Below are 14,614 nucleotides of genomic sequence, written 5' to 3'. Positions count from 1 at the left end.
AGGATTTACTTACCTTTGCTCTCCGTCTCTCTTACTACGTTCTTAATGAATCCGAAATATGTTTCGTTGCTGGTAGAATTCTTGCTTCCATTTTCAGAAGGAATCAAAGAGAAGATCGTGTCTATTATGGTTTAATATTCATTCTATGATTTAAAGATGTCTATTTGGTACAATATTCTGATTCAAATAGAATTTTCAATATCATTAATATCTTGCTGATTAAATTGATTAAAAAAATGTACGAATCATACAAATATCCATTATATTTGGCATTACCATCGTACACGATAATGGTTCAAAAAAACAAAAGGCATATAAAGATAAAAGAGAGAGAGAGAGAGAGAGAGAGAGAGAGAGAGAGAGAGAGAGAAAGAGAGGGAAAGAGAAAAAGAGGGAGAGGGAAAGAGAGAGAGAAAGAGAAAGGGAGAGAGAGAGGGAGAGAGAAAGAGAGAGAAAGAGAGAGAGGAGAAAATACAAAGGTCATATTAATTATTATTCTATGTAAAGCGTATAGTCCATTAATTAAGTACTGCATTTCTCACTGCCAATTAATTTCGCTGTTGCGATCGTTGTGCGATATCACGCAGGAATGGCTTGTTAATTATCAAACCTCGAGGGCGTCACGTTACAAGTGCGAGATCGTTACGAAGATGCTTGATTACACAATTAGCACGTTTCTTCTGGATCATCGAATCAATTATTTGAACATCAAACTAGGTCATCCGCTGACTTTGACAGAATTGGCTTTTACTAAACGATTCGTTCGCGTGAATTGACCGATTATTTATAGCCCGGTGAAATCAAAAGTAATATTGAGTAAAGTTCTTACTTTGGAAAAAAATCAAAGTAGTTTAAGAGAAGGATACATTATTTTTTAAAAAAATTTGATCTTAAAATTAATTAATCGAGATTTATCACGAAATATATAACGTCGAAAAGAAGAAAAAGGTCATTATATTATTACATTTGGAATTAGTAAAATGCTTTATTAGTAAAATGCTTTCCTATTCTTTTTTTTGTTTTTTCTTTGTATATTGCGTATACATACTATTTTACCATATTTACATTTACTATTTTACCTTATTTTACCATATTATCGCTAATAGTTATTCGTATTTGTACTATCGTATTTCCCACATTAATGATCATTATTTACCCATATTGATATAACATAATTTATATATGTTATATGTATAATATAAAACTGCAAAGTAGAATAAAAACAATTTTATTCATTTTTATATTTGATTAAATTAAACCAATAAAAATATTCTAATTGAAATTATGAATTTAATTACGAATGATTTATGAAGAAGGATTAGGAAAACTATTGGAATAAAATAAAACGTGAGTAATCGAAATATTTTCACTTCTATTTTATATTTTATCATATTTAACAAAAATAATCAATACCGCGATGCTTCTTATTGCGTGGAACATGTACATTTGTGGTAACAATGAATAATAATATAATATAATATTACAAGTGTATAAGTGTGAAATTATTTAACAGTAACATGATATATCGCATTATTTAGATAAAGCACTCGAAAAACTGTGTTTTTCTTATCGATATATTTACAATATTTCGTACATTATTTATTTATATATATATATATATATATATATATATATATATATATATATAAAAGTCATATCATCCAATATTAGCCTACATTCTGTTCTTGTGCAGTCAGTTTTACTTAACAATTATGCAATATATCGAACATGTTATAATCAATTACAATAGTAAACACGTTATTTCATTAGTCCATTTGACCATGGTCGAGCTAATATAATTAATCCTGTAAAAGAAAAGTCTTTGCACATTTTTTGATGATTTTTTAATACGTTCAATAGTCTTCCACTTTTGTAGGTAAAGAAATAAAATACTGTATTTATTGATCGTAAAAAGAAAAGAAATGAAAAAACAAGCCTCTGCATTTCTACTTGTATCACATGTATGTATGTACGTATATATATATATATATATATATATATATATATATATATATATATGTATATGTATATACATATACAATTTGATTAAACAATCACTAGACTATTAAAAGTATTTTGTCAGAGATCATCATTATAACAAGGACTATCAGCGTAATTCGATTGTAATTTTATAAGTTGGAATGTTTTACAATCGTATCAGTCAGAGAATAAATGCATCATATTATTCTCGCCATTCTTGTCGGCAAACGAACGTCTAACATTCATGGAAGTATCTAGCAGATATCTACTATTTCTGCTTCTCCTCCTCCTTTTCCTTCTTCTCTTCCTCCTCCTCCTCCTTATCCTATCCCATTCTCTTCATTTCCATTAAAACAGTCGACTGTATCCCCATTGGAGAGCAGACTTCCATAGGGTCTTAGGGATAATGAAATTTGCATCTCTCGCGGTTACGTTTTACTCGCTATCAGAAATGCAATCGTCGAGTCGAACCTTTCGAGCGTCACCGTTGTTCGAATAAGTGACCTTACTGTAATCGTACGTTGAAGAATTACTCTTTCTGATGTACCAGTTGACACCGATGTAGATCATCGCTAGGACAACGATCAATGCATTAATTGAAAAGAAAATGGTTAGCCAATAGAACCACATCGTTGACTCGAATCGCCATGCCAGATTCTGAAGAACGCATTGGGAATCGCCGAAATTTGTCAAGAGGTTAGAATCAGAATGACAGGTTGTGCATTCACCGTCGGTTGCTCCGGAACAAGTCAGACAGGAATAGTGACACCTTCCACATACCTTTCTAGTGGTAGGTTCCTCTGTAATGGCGTAGCTTCCGATCGGACATTCTTGCCAACATTTATCCTCATACTGGTACCATTTGGACTTGCACTCTGAAAAATGACACACCTTCGTTTTCCATGCTGTTCTCCATTGTGATTCTATAAATATTCTAAAGTAACTACTTTCTGATACTGATGCATACTCGTTTTTAAAGAAATTAAAAAAAAAGAAGAAAAAGAAAAGGAAAAAACAGAAAGACTATCATCAAATAACTCATAGGATATTCGTCAATACACCTTCTACTACGTATGAGAGATGGCTCTAAGCAAGGCTTTTCCAATAAACTGTAAAAACATGCAGAAAATATCCACAATAAATACGTAAAGCGTTTTGCAGGCATTCCTATACAAAAGACAGGCTTACACTGTTTCTTTTTGTTTTCTTTTACATCTACGTAGAACAACGAGAGGAAAGTAGGCCTGTGTCTCGTTAATCTTCATTATCCTTGTTTCATCATTACGTTGTTCTTCGACAGTACTGTTGTAATGCGATAAGTAATTTCTCACTTTTCGTGACCGATTATGTCCCAATCAGAAAGGAATACCTTTCATCGAAGAATCGGCTTACTTTCCTTTCGCTGGAAATAAACATCTCGGCATATTCGCAATACCGATGTACAATTCATAGCGATTGAAAATGCTCTACATGGAATACATAAATACGATACACGCAAGCACATAATATCTAGATACATTCTGTTTGCATTCGAATAATAATGATACGTACACATACACATATATACTATGTACATTGTTTAGAATGTAATTATAGTTCGCTTTATTAAATCGAACATACATGATGAACACATAAAGTTGAGATTAAACGTAATGAACGTCCTTTTCGATTTATTAAATTATAATGTTTATTATTGGATCTTGTAAACATAGATATCAATGGAGATATTTATTATACAATCATGTACAAATGTTGCTATATAAATTTTTTCATATAAAATTTAACTATAATATTATTGTTTCGATCATATAAGAAAATTGTGAAAAAAGTTCGTGGATATTGAATAAGTTTAAATGTTAAGTTAAGTTGAACAAGTTTTATTTATTTCCCTTTTTCAAGTAGATTTAAAATTTCATCCCCACAAGCCGAATGAAGCTTCATGCCATTCGGTGAGCCTACTATTTGAAATTCTTTACCAAAAAACTTTACTTAATAAGGAATGTTTGAAACTTTGTTGAGTTTGTTGAAAGAAATTTTTTGAACTTTGTTGATCTAAGTACCTTTCTTATTTATTTTTTTATAATGTTAAATAGACAAAAATACAAATTGGTTGTACCAATACGAATTTTTGCCTTGCTGATCGTTGATCATAGATACGTATAATACTTACACCTTTCCCACCCAATTTTCGTCGGCAGGCATACAAATTTTAAAAATTATCTAGGAGAACGAAAGATCCCAATACGAATTCCTGTATATATCTTAATATTTTTTCCAAAGCAATAATTAAACATACGTGTCAGACAAAGCAAGCGATCCGAATGAATAAGTTAAATAGAACATGAGCAAGCACTTAGCGATAACAACAACAACAACAACAACAACAACAACAACAACAACAACAACAACAACAACAACAACAACAACAACAACGACAACAACAACAACAACAACAACAAAAACAAAAACAAAAACAACAACAACAACAACAACAATAATAATAATAATAATAATAATAATAATAATAATAATAATAATAATAATAATAGTAAAATAAGCAAACGATCAGAGTCGAATTAAGGGCAAAGCGAGAGACAAAGGAGAGCCTGAAATTTTGTATCTTAATTAAAGAACGATAGATATTTATAATTAAGTACATATACGCGTGTGTAAGTAACACACACATACATATATATATTTTCTTTTAACGCGAATAAATTTTTCTTGTTTAATTCGTAGAGAAAGTTGAAGTGAATCATTCGACCTTTTTAATCCTTTAATCGAGGGCTCTTACAAATATCGGGAAGATAGTTTGGAGTTCAAAGTGATGATCCTTAATCCGACTCTGTATCTGGTTACAGAATTTAATATCGGAATTATATAGAGTAGAGAAATAAGACTCACCGTGCTGGTGAAGCGATCAGAAGGATAGGTTTATTTTTGGTACTGAGTGTGGATGTGATTGGTATTGGTGATAGTGGTGGTGGTGATGTTGGTGATAGTGGTGGTAGTGGTGGTGGTAGTGGTGGTGGTGTTGGTGATGGTGGTGGCTGAGTTGAGAAAATCCGCGCCGCAACTTCCGCCCAGGAAGAGCCCAACGAGTACCTAAATACGTTTCGTGAACCTGCTATGAAGTAGTGGGGGTGGCGGGGGATAAAAACGACGATTGACGCGTCAACAAAATAATCTACCTATTTCCTATCTCTTTGGGATTACACGATATTCTTTCTTCCATTTTGTAGAAGATGAATTACACGCGATTTCTACATAGACGACAAGGGATTTTTTCATTTCTTTTGAACGATTAACTTTCATTTCGACTTTTAAAAGATTTTACTTTATTTTTTTTTTTTTTGATTGGGAATTACTCAAAACGTTATTGACTTAGGGATTTCTAAAATATCTCGTTCATCGTCGTGCATGTGATATTTAAAAGGGAACTTTTAAAATGTATACGATCTATATAGCTATGCTGTGTGATAAGCTCGTGTATGAAAAATTAAAATTATAATAATCTCATTTTACGTGCACGTCGAGAAACTATTTTCACGCGATATCTTTCATTCATTTTCTTTAGGAAATGAGTACACGTATTTTCTAAAAGTCAAACTAAGAATTATTCACTGTTACTATTGCAGAATATTTATAAAAGATCTCAATTTGCACGATAATAAATTTTTATTTTTTCGTTGTTAAAGTTATAGAATTTTGTAATGAGTTTGGTCCTATTAAAAACGGGTGCTGAAAAAGGAATTGTTGAAAATTTATTATAGCTAGAATAATTAGAATATAGAGCGCGTGCATTCACAGAAGTGCGTATTAAAGTAAATATCGATGCACGATTTATGCTAGTTCCAAATAAATATGCGATTCACAAGCATTATTTTGCTAAGCAATCATAAGAGCAAAGAGGCATAAAAAGGAAAGAAGATTTCTCGTTCTTTCTTATTTTTGTTTATTTTCACAAATGAAATTATTAATAGATAGCATTTCATTGAATTTAGAATTTAGTGAAAAGAAGAAAAAGAAAAAAAAAAAAAAGAAAACAAGAAGCGAGTCAATTGAAATACGGTTAATACGAACGATGATAAAAAATGTATGTAAGAGACGTAAATTAAAAAATTCCGCGTTGAGCCGAGCACGGCTTTTCCGCGAACCCATGCATGTTCGTAGAGTTTGCATTAAAATTCATTGAATTATTTCTTTTTGCGCATAAAGAACAAATAAAGTTTGAATTTTAATATCTTTCGTGATTTTCTCTCTTTTATGGTGGTTTTCATTGATTTTTGGTTCACTACCACAGTACGCGATCATCATTTTATAGTTTGCAATATAACCATCCTTTTTAATGTTTGCGAATTCAGCAAAAATGTTATATGGTAACGACGAAAATACTTTTTCAATTTATATACACTCGAGTTAACGACTGAAAAAAAAAAAAATTACAGTTTTATACGATTTGAAAATAAATAGTTCGTTGATCTCATGTACGTAGGAAAGTTTATCTTCTCGCTATTTGTAATTAGTCACTAAAAACATTTCTTCCGAACGAAAAACACGGAAAAGGGTGTTTGATTGAGGTTCTATTTCGTACCAGCAGAATGTGCGTTTACCAGGGGATCGTTTGAAAAATTATTTGTTTTTCTTTCTTGTTCTCTTTCCTTCTTTCTCCGTTTTTCTTCTTTTCTTTCTAATTAGAATTAAGAATTTCGATTTACTTTCGTATTCAGGATATTCTCCCTTTTTTAATTCTTTCATGATATACAAATTTCAATATCGCATATAATGATTCCATAATAATTGCAATTACTTATACAATATATTATTATGTATATGTGTACATAAATGTATGTGGCAAAAATCCTCGCGACCTGCTCACGTCCGATCCCCCTTTTCGGTCTTCTTATCTTTTTATCTAAAAATTTTTGTCAATACTAGATTATCTTTATAGGATGACACATCGATCGTTCGAAAGCATTGCTTTTCATTAAGAAAAAAACAAAAAAAAAAACAAAAAGGAAACGAAGAAGAAAAGAAAAAAACCATTCGTGAGTTGTTTTTAATCAAGACCGTATGAAGGATATTAACGCGAACGTGTCGTGAGGAACGATCGCACGTCCTTTCTTTATTTCTTTCATGTTTTGAAGAACACTATAACTTAAGATATGTCGCCTCTCCAAGCAAAGATACATTTTACAATACATACAAAGATTTACAGTAGATACATTAACAATATGGCGGATCGTACACGGAGGAACAACATCGGAAGACCATCGATATTGATTTTTGATTTTTATTTTATTTCTCATAAATGATTTAACGCGATATCGATTGATATAAGGGATATTAAAAAATATCGTCTGGTATATTTAGAAAGAACAACAAAGAAAGAAAAAATAAGAATCTTCGTTCGATTTTTTTTGTAAATTTCAAAAAATCTAGACAATCATTTTTATAATAAATTGCAAAAAAGAGAACAAAAGAAACTTTCATTGAATCAAACGCATGGTTTCAAAACGTTACAGCGTTTAAGAAGATTTCTGGAGATCCGTCTGTCCCGCCGTGACGTCACAAGTATTGTACATTTTGGAAGATACGTCACACCTGAACGAATTAAAACACATTCAACGTCCATTGTACCAAGTAGCCACACGCCCGTACCATTAGTATTAATTTTTTTTTCTTTTTTCCTTTCATTTTTTTCTTTTTTTGTTAAGTTTTTTATTCAAAAGCTGACACGCTTCCACGCTGATTCATTTAATTGACTGACATTTTTCGAATTCAATAAAATAGTTTCATCAATCCTTATAATCTTTTAAAGAAATTTCGAACGACTTCGTCGATGAAATTTCGAATTTTTCAATATTAATGTTCTTCCTCTTTTTATTTTCTTTTTGTTTTTCTATTTTATCCTGCTACGATTATTAATTTACGTTTTTACAAAAAACGTTGTAGCAGTTGACTTTGCAGTGTCAAATCAGCGTCGAAGTATCATAAAGAAGAAACGTTTAGCCGTTACATCGGTTATTCATTTCTTTTTTTTTCTTTTTTTCATTTTTTTTTTTTTCACTTTACCTTTACCTCGAGTTGCGTTCTCTCATTATGAAAAAAGGTAATGAGGTATTTTTAGAAAATGTTAGCTTATGCTTAAATATCGTACGAAATGTAATTACACGATCGTCAATTCGACGTTCCTTCTATCGCTTGAGTTTTCTAAACATCGATGCGTCACTTTCGAAAATTTCGAATAAAATACCACTTTTATTGTTTCTCGATCAAAGACGCAAAATCAGTACAAATGTGCAGCCGAAGGGTCATCGAAGTTTCATTTTTAACGAAACACTTTGATCATTTCTAAGGGAGCGTAGCTATCAATTCGTTCCACCGTCGTATGAAAATTCTTTTCTTTTTCTTTTTTCTCTCTTTTCCCGTTGCGATGCACGAGACATTCCAATAAATTCGTCTATGGTTATTTTCTTATGTACATTTATAATACATTATATGCATGTGCGTCTGATATATATATATATATATATATATATATATATTTATATATATATATACGCGAGAATATATATAACGCGTGTGTCCGGAAAAAAAACTGGACGTTCTGTTTCAAACAAAACCAAACAATAAAAATAAGAATAAAAACAAAGAAAAAAATGAAAAAATAAAAAAGTTAGTATAGTCGTAGAATTGTAATTTACAAAACGAAGAAACGAAATAAATTTTTTTAACTTTTATCTTTCAAATAAAATTAAATCGAAAGAAATTTATCTTTAGAGTTTGGTTATAGTACGGAATTGTCTTATTGTATACTATATAGTATATTATTTGACTAAATAATATATTGTTTGTCGAAATCATACCTTGTTTTCTTTTCTCTCACATCTTTCCTTTAACGTTGTATTCAACGAAAATAATATATGTATACTATATATCCGAGTTTTTATCACGCATTATATATGCCTTTTTAATTGTCCTAGTAATCCGTTCGATAGAGCATTCCGCAATGCATAACTTGTGTCTGTAAGGAAGTTAAAAGCTAAACATTTGATCACATTGTTGCATAATCAAACGTAGCTTGTCGTTAGCATTAAATTATTATCGTTATCGTCGACGATGGCCGAGTCGGCATTTTGTTATACCGATATCTTCGATCGTTTTAAACTATGATATTATATTATTATAGGCATACCTATATGTATATATTTATATATAAATACATATCACATAATATTCAACAAATATGACAGTTACACGTAAAAAATTATCTATTAAATACGGAAGCGTACTCTCTTAACTAATGCTCGCTATACGTTCGTGTGCCTCTTTAAATAAATGGAGAGAGGAGGAACACGCTTGAAAAGAGGAAAGAAGTTACAAGTTGAAAATGTATGGTGAAGTAGAGATAGGCTAAAGTTAAATTAACGAAATAGTGATCTGATGTATTTTACGGTAGTCTCCGTTTAATAAAAGTAAATGAATATATCCGTAAATCGTGAGAACAAAGAAAATGGAGATTCTACAAAATTCATCTGCATGTTTAATTATTTGACGTTTTCAAGAGAGTTCGGGATAGTTTATTCTAAAATATACGAAATTGCGAGAAAGTTAACACGTAGTTGGAAAATTTCGTTATTTGAGTCAAATCGAATTTTGCTTTTTTCATTTCTATCATTCTCTTTCATAGCAATCGTTTTTAATTATTTTTATCTTATTTTTCGAGGAACGAAAAAAGTATTGAGAAAAATGGTCAAATCATAACCGAGTATTCTTTCTCTTTTTTTTTTTGTTCCCCTGCGAAAACTTTCATTTCATCCTATTATCGTCCAATCGTGAAATTAACGAGGAAAAAATAATGGGAAAAGCTCTAAGCCGTTAATTCAAAACTTTTTCCCCCACAACGTTTTACGCTAATGCGAATCACCCACAATACGAATTCGTTTTAAACAGAGACTACTTAATGTTTAGATATAAACGAATGCTATACTTTAAAATACGCACCGTACGTATCGTTCTTTTGACCGTCTCTACCCGAGAGACCTACTAACATTCTAAAGAAAATCAACGGTAATAGCGATCGTGTTATACGAACTAATTATTCTTTTTATCACTAAGAAGTCCATGAATATACGATAAGTACGATTATGACAAAAAAGAAAAGAAAATGAAAAAAAAAAGAAAAAAAAAAAAGACAAAGAAACAGTTGATGTATGTAAGTACGTCAATCAATCACAATAGATACGTATTAACTGTTAGCTTATAACTTATAACTAACGCACTTTAATTCATAATTAATCATTAATCGCGAAATTTGTCTATCTGCAGATACACGAGGAAGCATATTTAAAAATTAAATTACGGGTTTATCAAATCGTACGTTATCTCTATCTTCGTCGTTTAATCGATTCATACATATTTTTTTATTTATATATCGAATTAACACTAAATTCAAATATGGAGCTCGTACGATGTTATAATGTTAAATCTTTGATTCGATCGACGATTAAGAAAATATATGATTATTTAATAGTAGCAGTGATTTATTGATTTTGGCACACTAATTATTATTTGATTTATTGATAATCACAGAGGTTCGTTGCCACTATTTATAATTAAAATTCGATTTCAAAAACGTGTATTCGTCGATCTAGCGAAGAAGATACAGTCCTTCGTTACTTCCTTTGTTCTTTTTTTTCACTTCATAAAACGATAACGAAAAAGATAGGGAAGAACGTAATTCGATTTGAATACGATATGTAAGGGCACTAAATGCACTACACTTCGAAAGGGCGAACATTAAAAAATTTCTACGAGTCCCTTTTTTCCCTTTCGAATTTCAAATTAGTACGAACATTTAGGAACATCGCTTCGAACGATACATTAGCGACACATTTTCATCTTATAAGAATATTATTTCTTTTTTTCTTATTTCTTTGAAATCCAAATTAGGAAGATAATTTATATGCTCTGTTTCTAAACTAATAAAACGATCAACAAAAAAATCACGAATCTTACTCTTTATAATTATCCTCGGCTTAATTCTTAATTTAATAAATTCAATATTTATCAATCAAACGACGATTCGATGACATCTCTCAATGATTGCAATGATCAAGCAATCGATAAAACTAAATAGAGGAAAATTTAGGGTCGTTTTATTAGGGAAGGAAGACAAATAAAGTGAGAGAATGAAAGATCATCGGAGAGTCGTAAACCTCTGCGATATAGTACCCTTACAAATTAAACTGATATGCGACAAATTGCCTCTACGATTAATCGATAACGGCGATAAATTATTCCATCCCGAATGATCATCAGTTGCCGTTATCGCATGTCACATTGCCATTCTTGCGCCCAGCATTCGATTATGATTATGATATGAAATATAATGCAACAAGAACGATGAATGTTTCTCGATAAAGTATCTACTTTCGATCGATCGATCGAACAACTTTCACTTTCTGATTAGTTTACAAAGTTTAGAAGAGTTTCAAGCGTTCAAGTGAAATACATTCCAAGCCGTTTCACAAATAAAAAGATTTAGTAATTAACGATTTTTCATCAATACGATAAAAGAATCTCCTTTACCAATATGCCGATTGGATAACAGCAAAAATATTAATAACATTTTTTCGAAATGATTCGAACAATCCTCGAACGTTGTTTGAATTACAAAACCTACTTGACTGAAGAAATAAGTTTGGTTATTTTTTCAATAAATACAAAACCATTTGTAGATGTCGAATGGGGCGACTTTCTCTTTTAAAACTCCGAGTTGGATAATTGTTGAAATAGATATAATAATGAAGGGTGTTATTTCATGATTACTCTCTTTGATTTCGATTTGATCTTAAAACTCGAAAATGATGTTTGACTCACATTTTACACAGAGAAACTAATTTATTTTTCTTTGAAAAATTTCACCAGGAGATAGCTATAACGATTAAGAGAAAAGGAAAAAAATAGGAAAAGAGTGTTTCGGTTAAATTCGATAAATTCGAGGAAAAATGACAAGAAGAGAAAAGAAGAAGAAAAAAAAAAGAAAAAGAAAAAAAAGAATATTCAAGGCAAACGGTAGAGAGAAATGTTCGACTTTTCGTGTCAAACGGGGAAATCAGTGAGCTTGCCCTTGGAAAATATTGTAGCTATATATATATATATATATATATATATAGATAGATAAAAAAGATAGATAAAAAGATAGATAGATAGATAGAGATAGATAGATAGATAGATAGATAGATAGATAGATAGATAGAGAGAGAGAGAGAGAGAAAGAGAGAGAGAGAGAGAGAGAGAGAGAGAAAGAAAGAGACACATTTGGAAGGTTTAATTTGGTCTAGCATGAGCAAGGCCAGAACGAGCAAGTATGCCGGTTAACGACGAATCGAAAACTGGGTCGTTTCGTAGGCGAAGCAGCAACGCGACTCTTTTCTCTCAATTTTCCGTTTCGTTTCGTCCGCTCGAACGCCAACCGAGAGAATTATTCGTTTCATGCTGCCTGGATGTTCTACAGGAACGTGAGTTGAGCATGGTGCTGCTGGCACCAGCAGCACCAGCCGGCTAAAGCAGCGTAACAAAATAAAAAAGAAATCGGTAGCAAGGCTGCTGCTGCTGCTGCTGTTTGCTACGGTTGCTGGTGGACACGAAAGGACGAAAAAACGTATTATCCAAGCTGAATACGTACTAACATTCATTTATTCGATCTTTCTTATAGTACGTATATATTGTATTTTCATCTGTCCATCTTTCAAGATATTCGTTGTAATATCGAAAGATGAAAATTTGCAAATTAATTATAATTGTTATTTAATCGAAATTTAATAACTGAAATTCGTATTTAATATGAGTAAAACAAAACAATTTATTTTAATCCATTTTAATTAATTAATTAATTAATTAATTAATAATACGTTCTCTTTCCTTGTCCTATATAATTAATTGTTATCATTTTTCGATGGCTCTGTTAGCAATTACAGATGTAATTTTTGCCAAATGACGATACGATGATAAAATAACGTTCTATAGTAAACGCAATCGATATTATCCAATCGATTTAGTTGAAAATTTGGAAAAAGAAAAGAGTGTTCATGGTTGTATGCTCTTTTTTCTTTCTTTTTACTTTCATTTTAGATCGGAAGTACCAGCTTTCTAGTCAATTCCAGTACGGGCATTCCTATTTTTCCTTTTTCTATAGATACTTCGGGAACGTTTTTGCAAAGCTCTTTTGGTCCTTTGATCTAACAGGAAAAACACACTCAGACGAATACACAGAGAGATAGAATTCTACACATACTGGTTTATACATCTTTAAATATCAACATACGTGAGTTTTAATAGTGAACGAAAATTTTTAGCCAATATCGATGAAGTTGAGTTTGACGTCGAGCGAACGATCAATTTTTTTTCTCTCTTTGGACGGAAAAATTCGTCCTTTTTCGAATCTGATCTACATTTGTTTTTCCTCTTTTATTTTTCTTTGTCTATAGACTTGCTAGATTTTTACAAAATCCAACGGCCACCAGTCGTTTAGTTTGGAAACGAAACTTAACGAACTTTCTCGCGGACTGTTTCTCGGATGAACTTTTTTATTTTTCGGCAAAAACACATACACGTTTGTACGTAGTACGTGATGTATCCAACCTACGAGCTTTCGTCTCGGAGTTCACAGAAAAGGAACAGCCATGTTTTGTGGCTTGCAAAAAGTTTTTAAAAAATATGTAATTCGATATGAACGTTCGAGTAAGTTCAATCGTGAAAATTTCTTTCTCTCAAAAGCATTTGAAGGTAAGCAAAGAAAGAGAAAGACAAAGAGAGTGTATATAGTTCATTGTTTCGGCAGTGCTGATGGCTCAGCGGATATTTCCCTAGGGAAGGATAAGATAGAAAAAGAAACGCGGAAATAAAAACAGAGAAACGAGAAAACGAGAAAATGTAAGATCCAAGATGGAATATACACGAAGTGAAAAACGTAAAATAAGTCACAAAGAAAGTGTATATGTGTGTGTGTGTGTGTGTGTGTGTGTGTGTGAGAGAGAGAGAGAGAGAGAGAGAGAGAGAGAGAGAGAGAGAGAGATAGAGAGAGACAGAGGGAGAGAGAGGAGAAGAGAATAAAATTAAAGACAAATGAAAAAGAAAGAGGAAGAGATATAGAAATATGTCTTTCTTTCTTCCTGTCTCTGTCTTTTTCATGGAACACATTGAATTCTTGCAAAGATCCAAAATGACAATCTACTTCGAATTCTTTCAAGTGGATTACAAATTCAGCAATGTTTCACGCATCGACGAATGCATGCATGTATGTATGTATGTATGTATTTAAATAAGTATATATATATATATATATATATATATATATATATATACATATATATGTATCAGAAGATACGCGAGGCAACGTTCAAATAGGATCGTACATAGATCGCATTAATAAGAATTACATAGGAAATAGATCGATCGATCGTGTATTATTGACCGTAAGTGAAAACGCTCGATCGCGATCTCGTAAATGGCAGCTTTTCTCGCCGTACCTTATATTCTTTTTATTTTTTTTCCTTTTTCTTTTTGCTGTCTTACTTATCTCATTGTACGAAGGAAGAAAGTGTCTCGACAGATCACATTAACATAC

At 31.5% G+C, this 14,614-nt stretch overlaps 1 protein-coding gene across 6 annotated transcripts in view; it reads right to left on the bottom strand.

Moving 5' to 3' along the window:
• Positions 1 to 1,361: 1,361 nt before the first annotated feature.
• Positions 1,362 to 14,614, bottom strand: part of LOC124425912 (furin-like protease 1) — a 179,599-nt gene continuing 166,346 nt past the window's right edge. For 2 of the 6 annotated variants that reach the window (XM_046966969.1, XM_046966974.1), the window contains one exon: positions 1,362 to 2,855. In XM_046966969.1, coding sequence (XP_046822925.1) covers positions 2,416 to 2,855 — 440 coding nt within the window. In that variant the 3' untranslated portion in view covers positions 1,362 to 2,415. The other 4 variants (XM_046966972.1, XM_046966971.1, XM_046966970.1 and 1 more) reach the window with 4 other exon arrangements.

Source organism: Vespa crabro, chromosome 8 (assembly GCF_910589235.1).
Source record: "Vespa crabro chromosome 8, iyVesCrab1.2, whole genome shotgun sequence".
Taxonomy (NCBI): Eukaryota; Metazoa; Arthropoda; class Insecta; order Hymenoptera; family Vespidae; genus Vespa; species Vespa crabro.
Note: the sequence above shows the minus strand (reverse complement) of the source record. Positions and strands in the feature narration are given on the sequence as shown.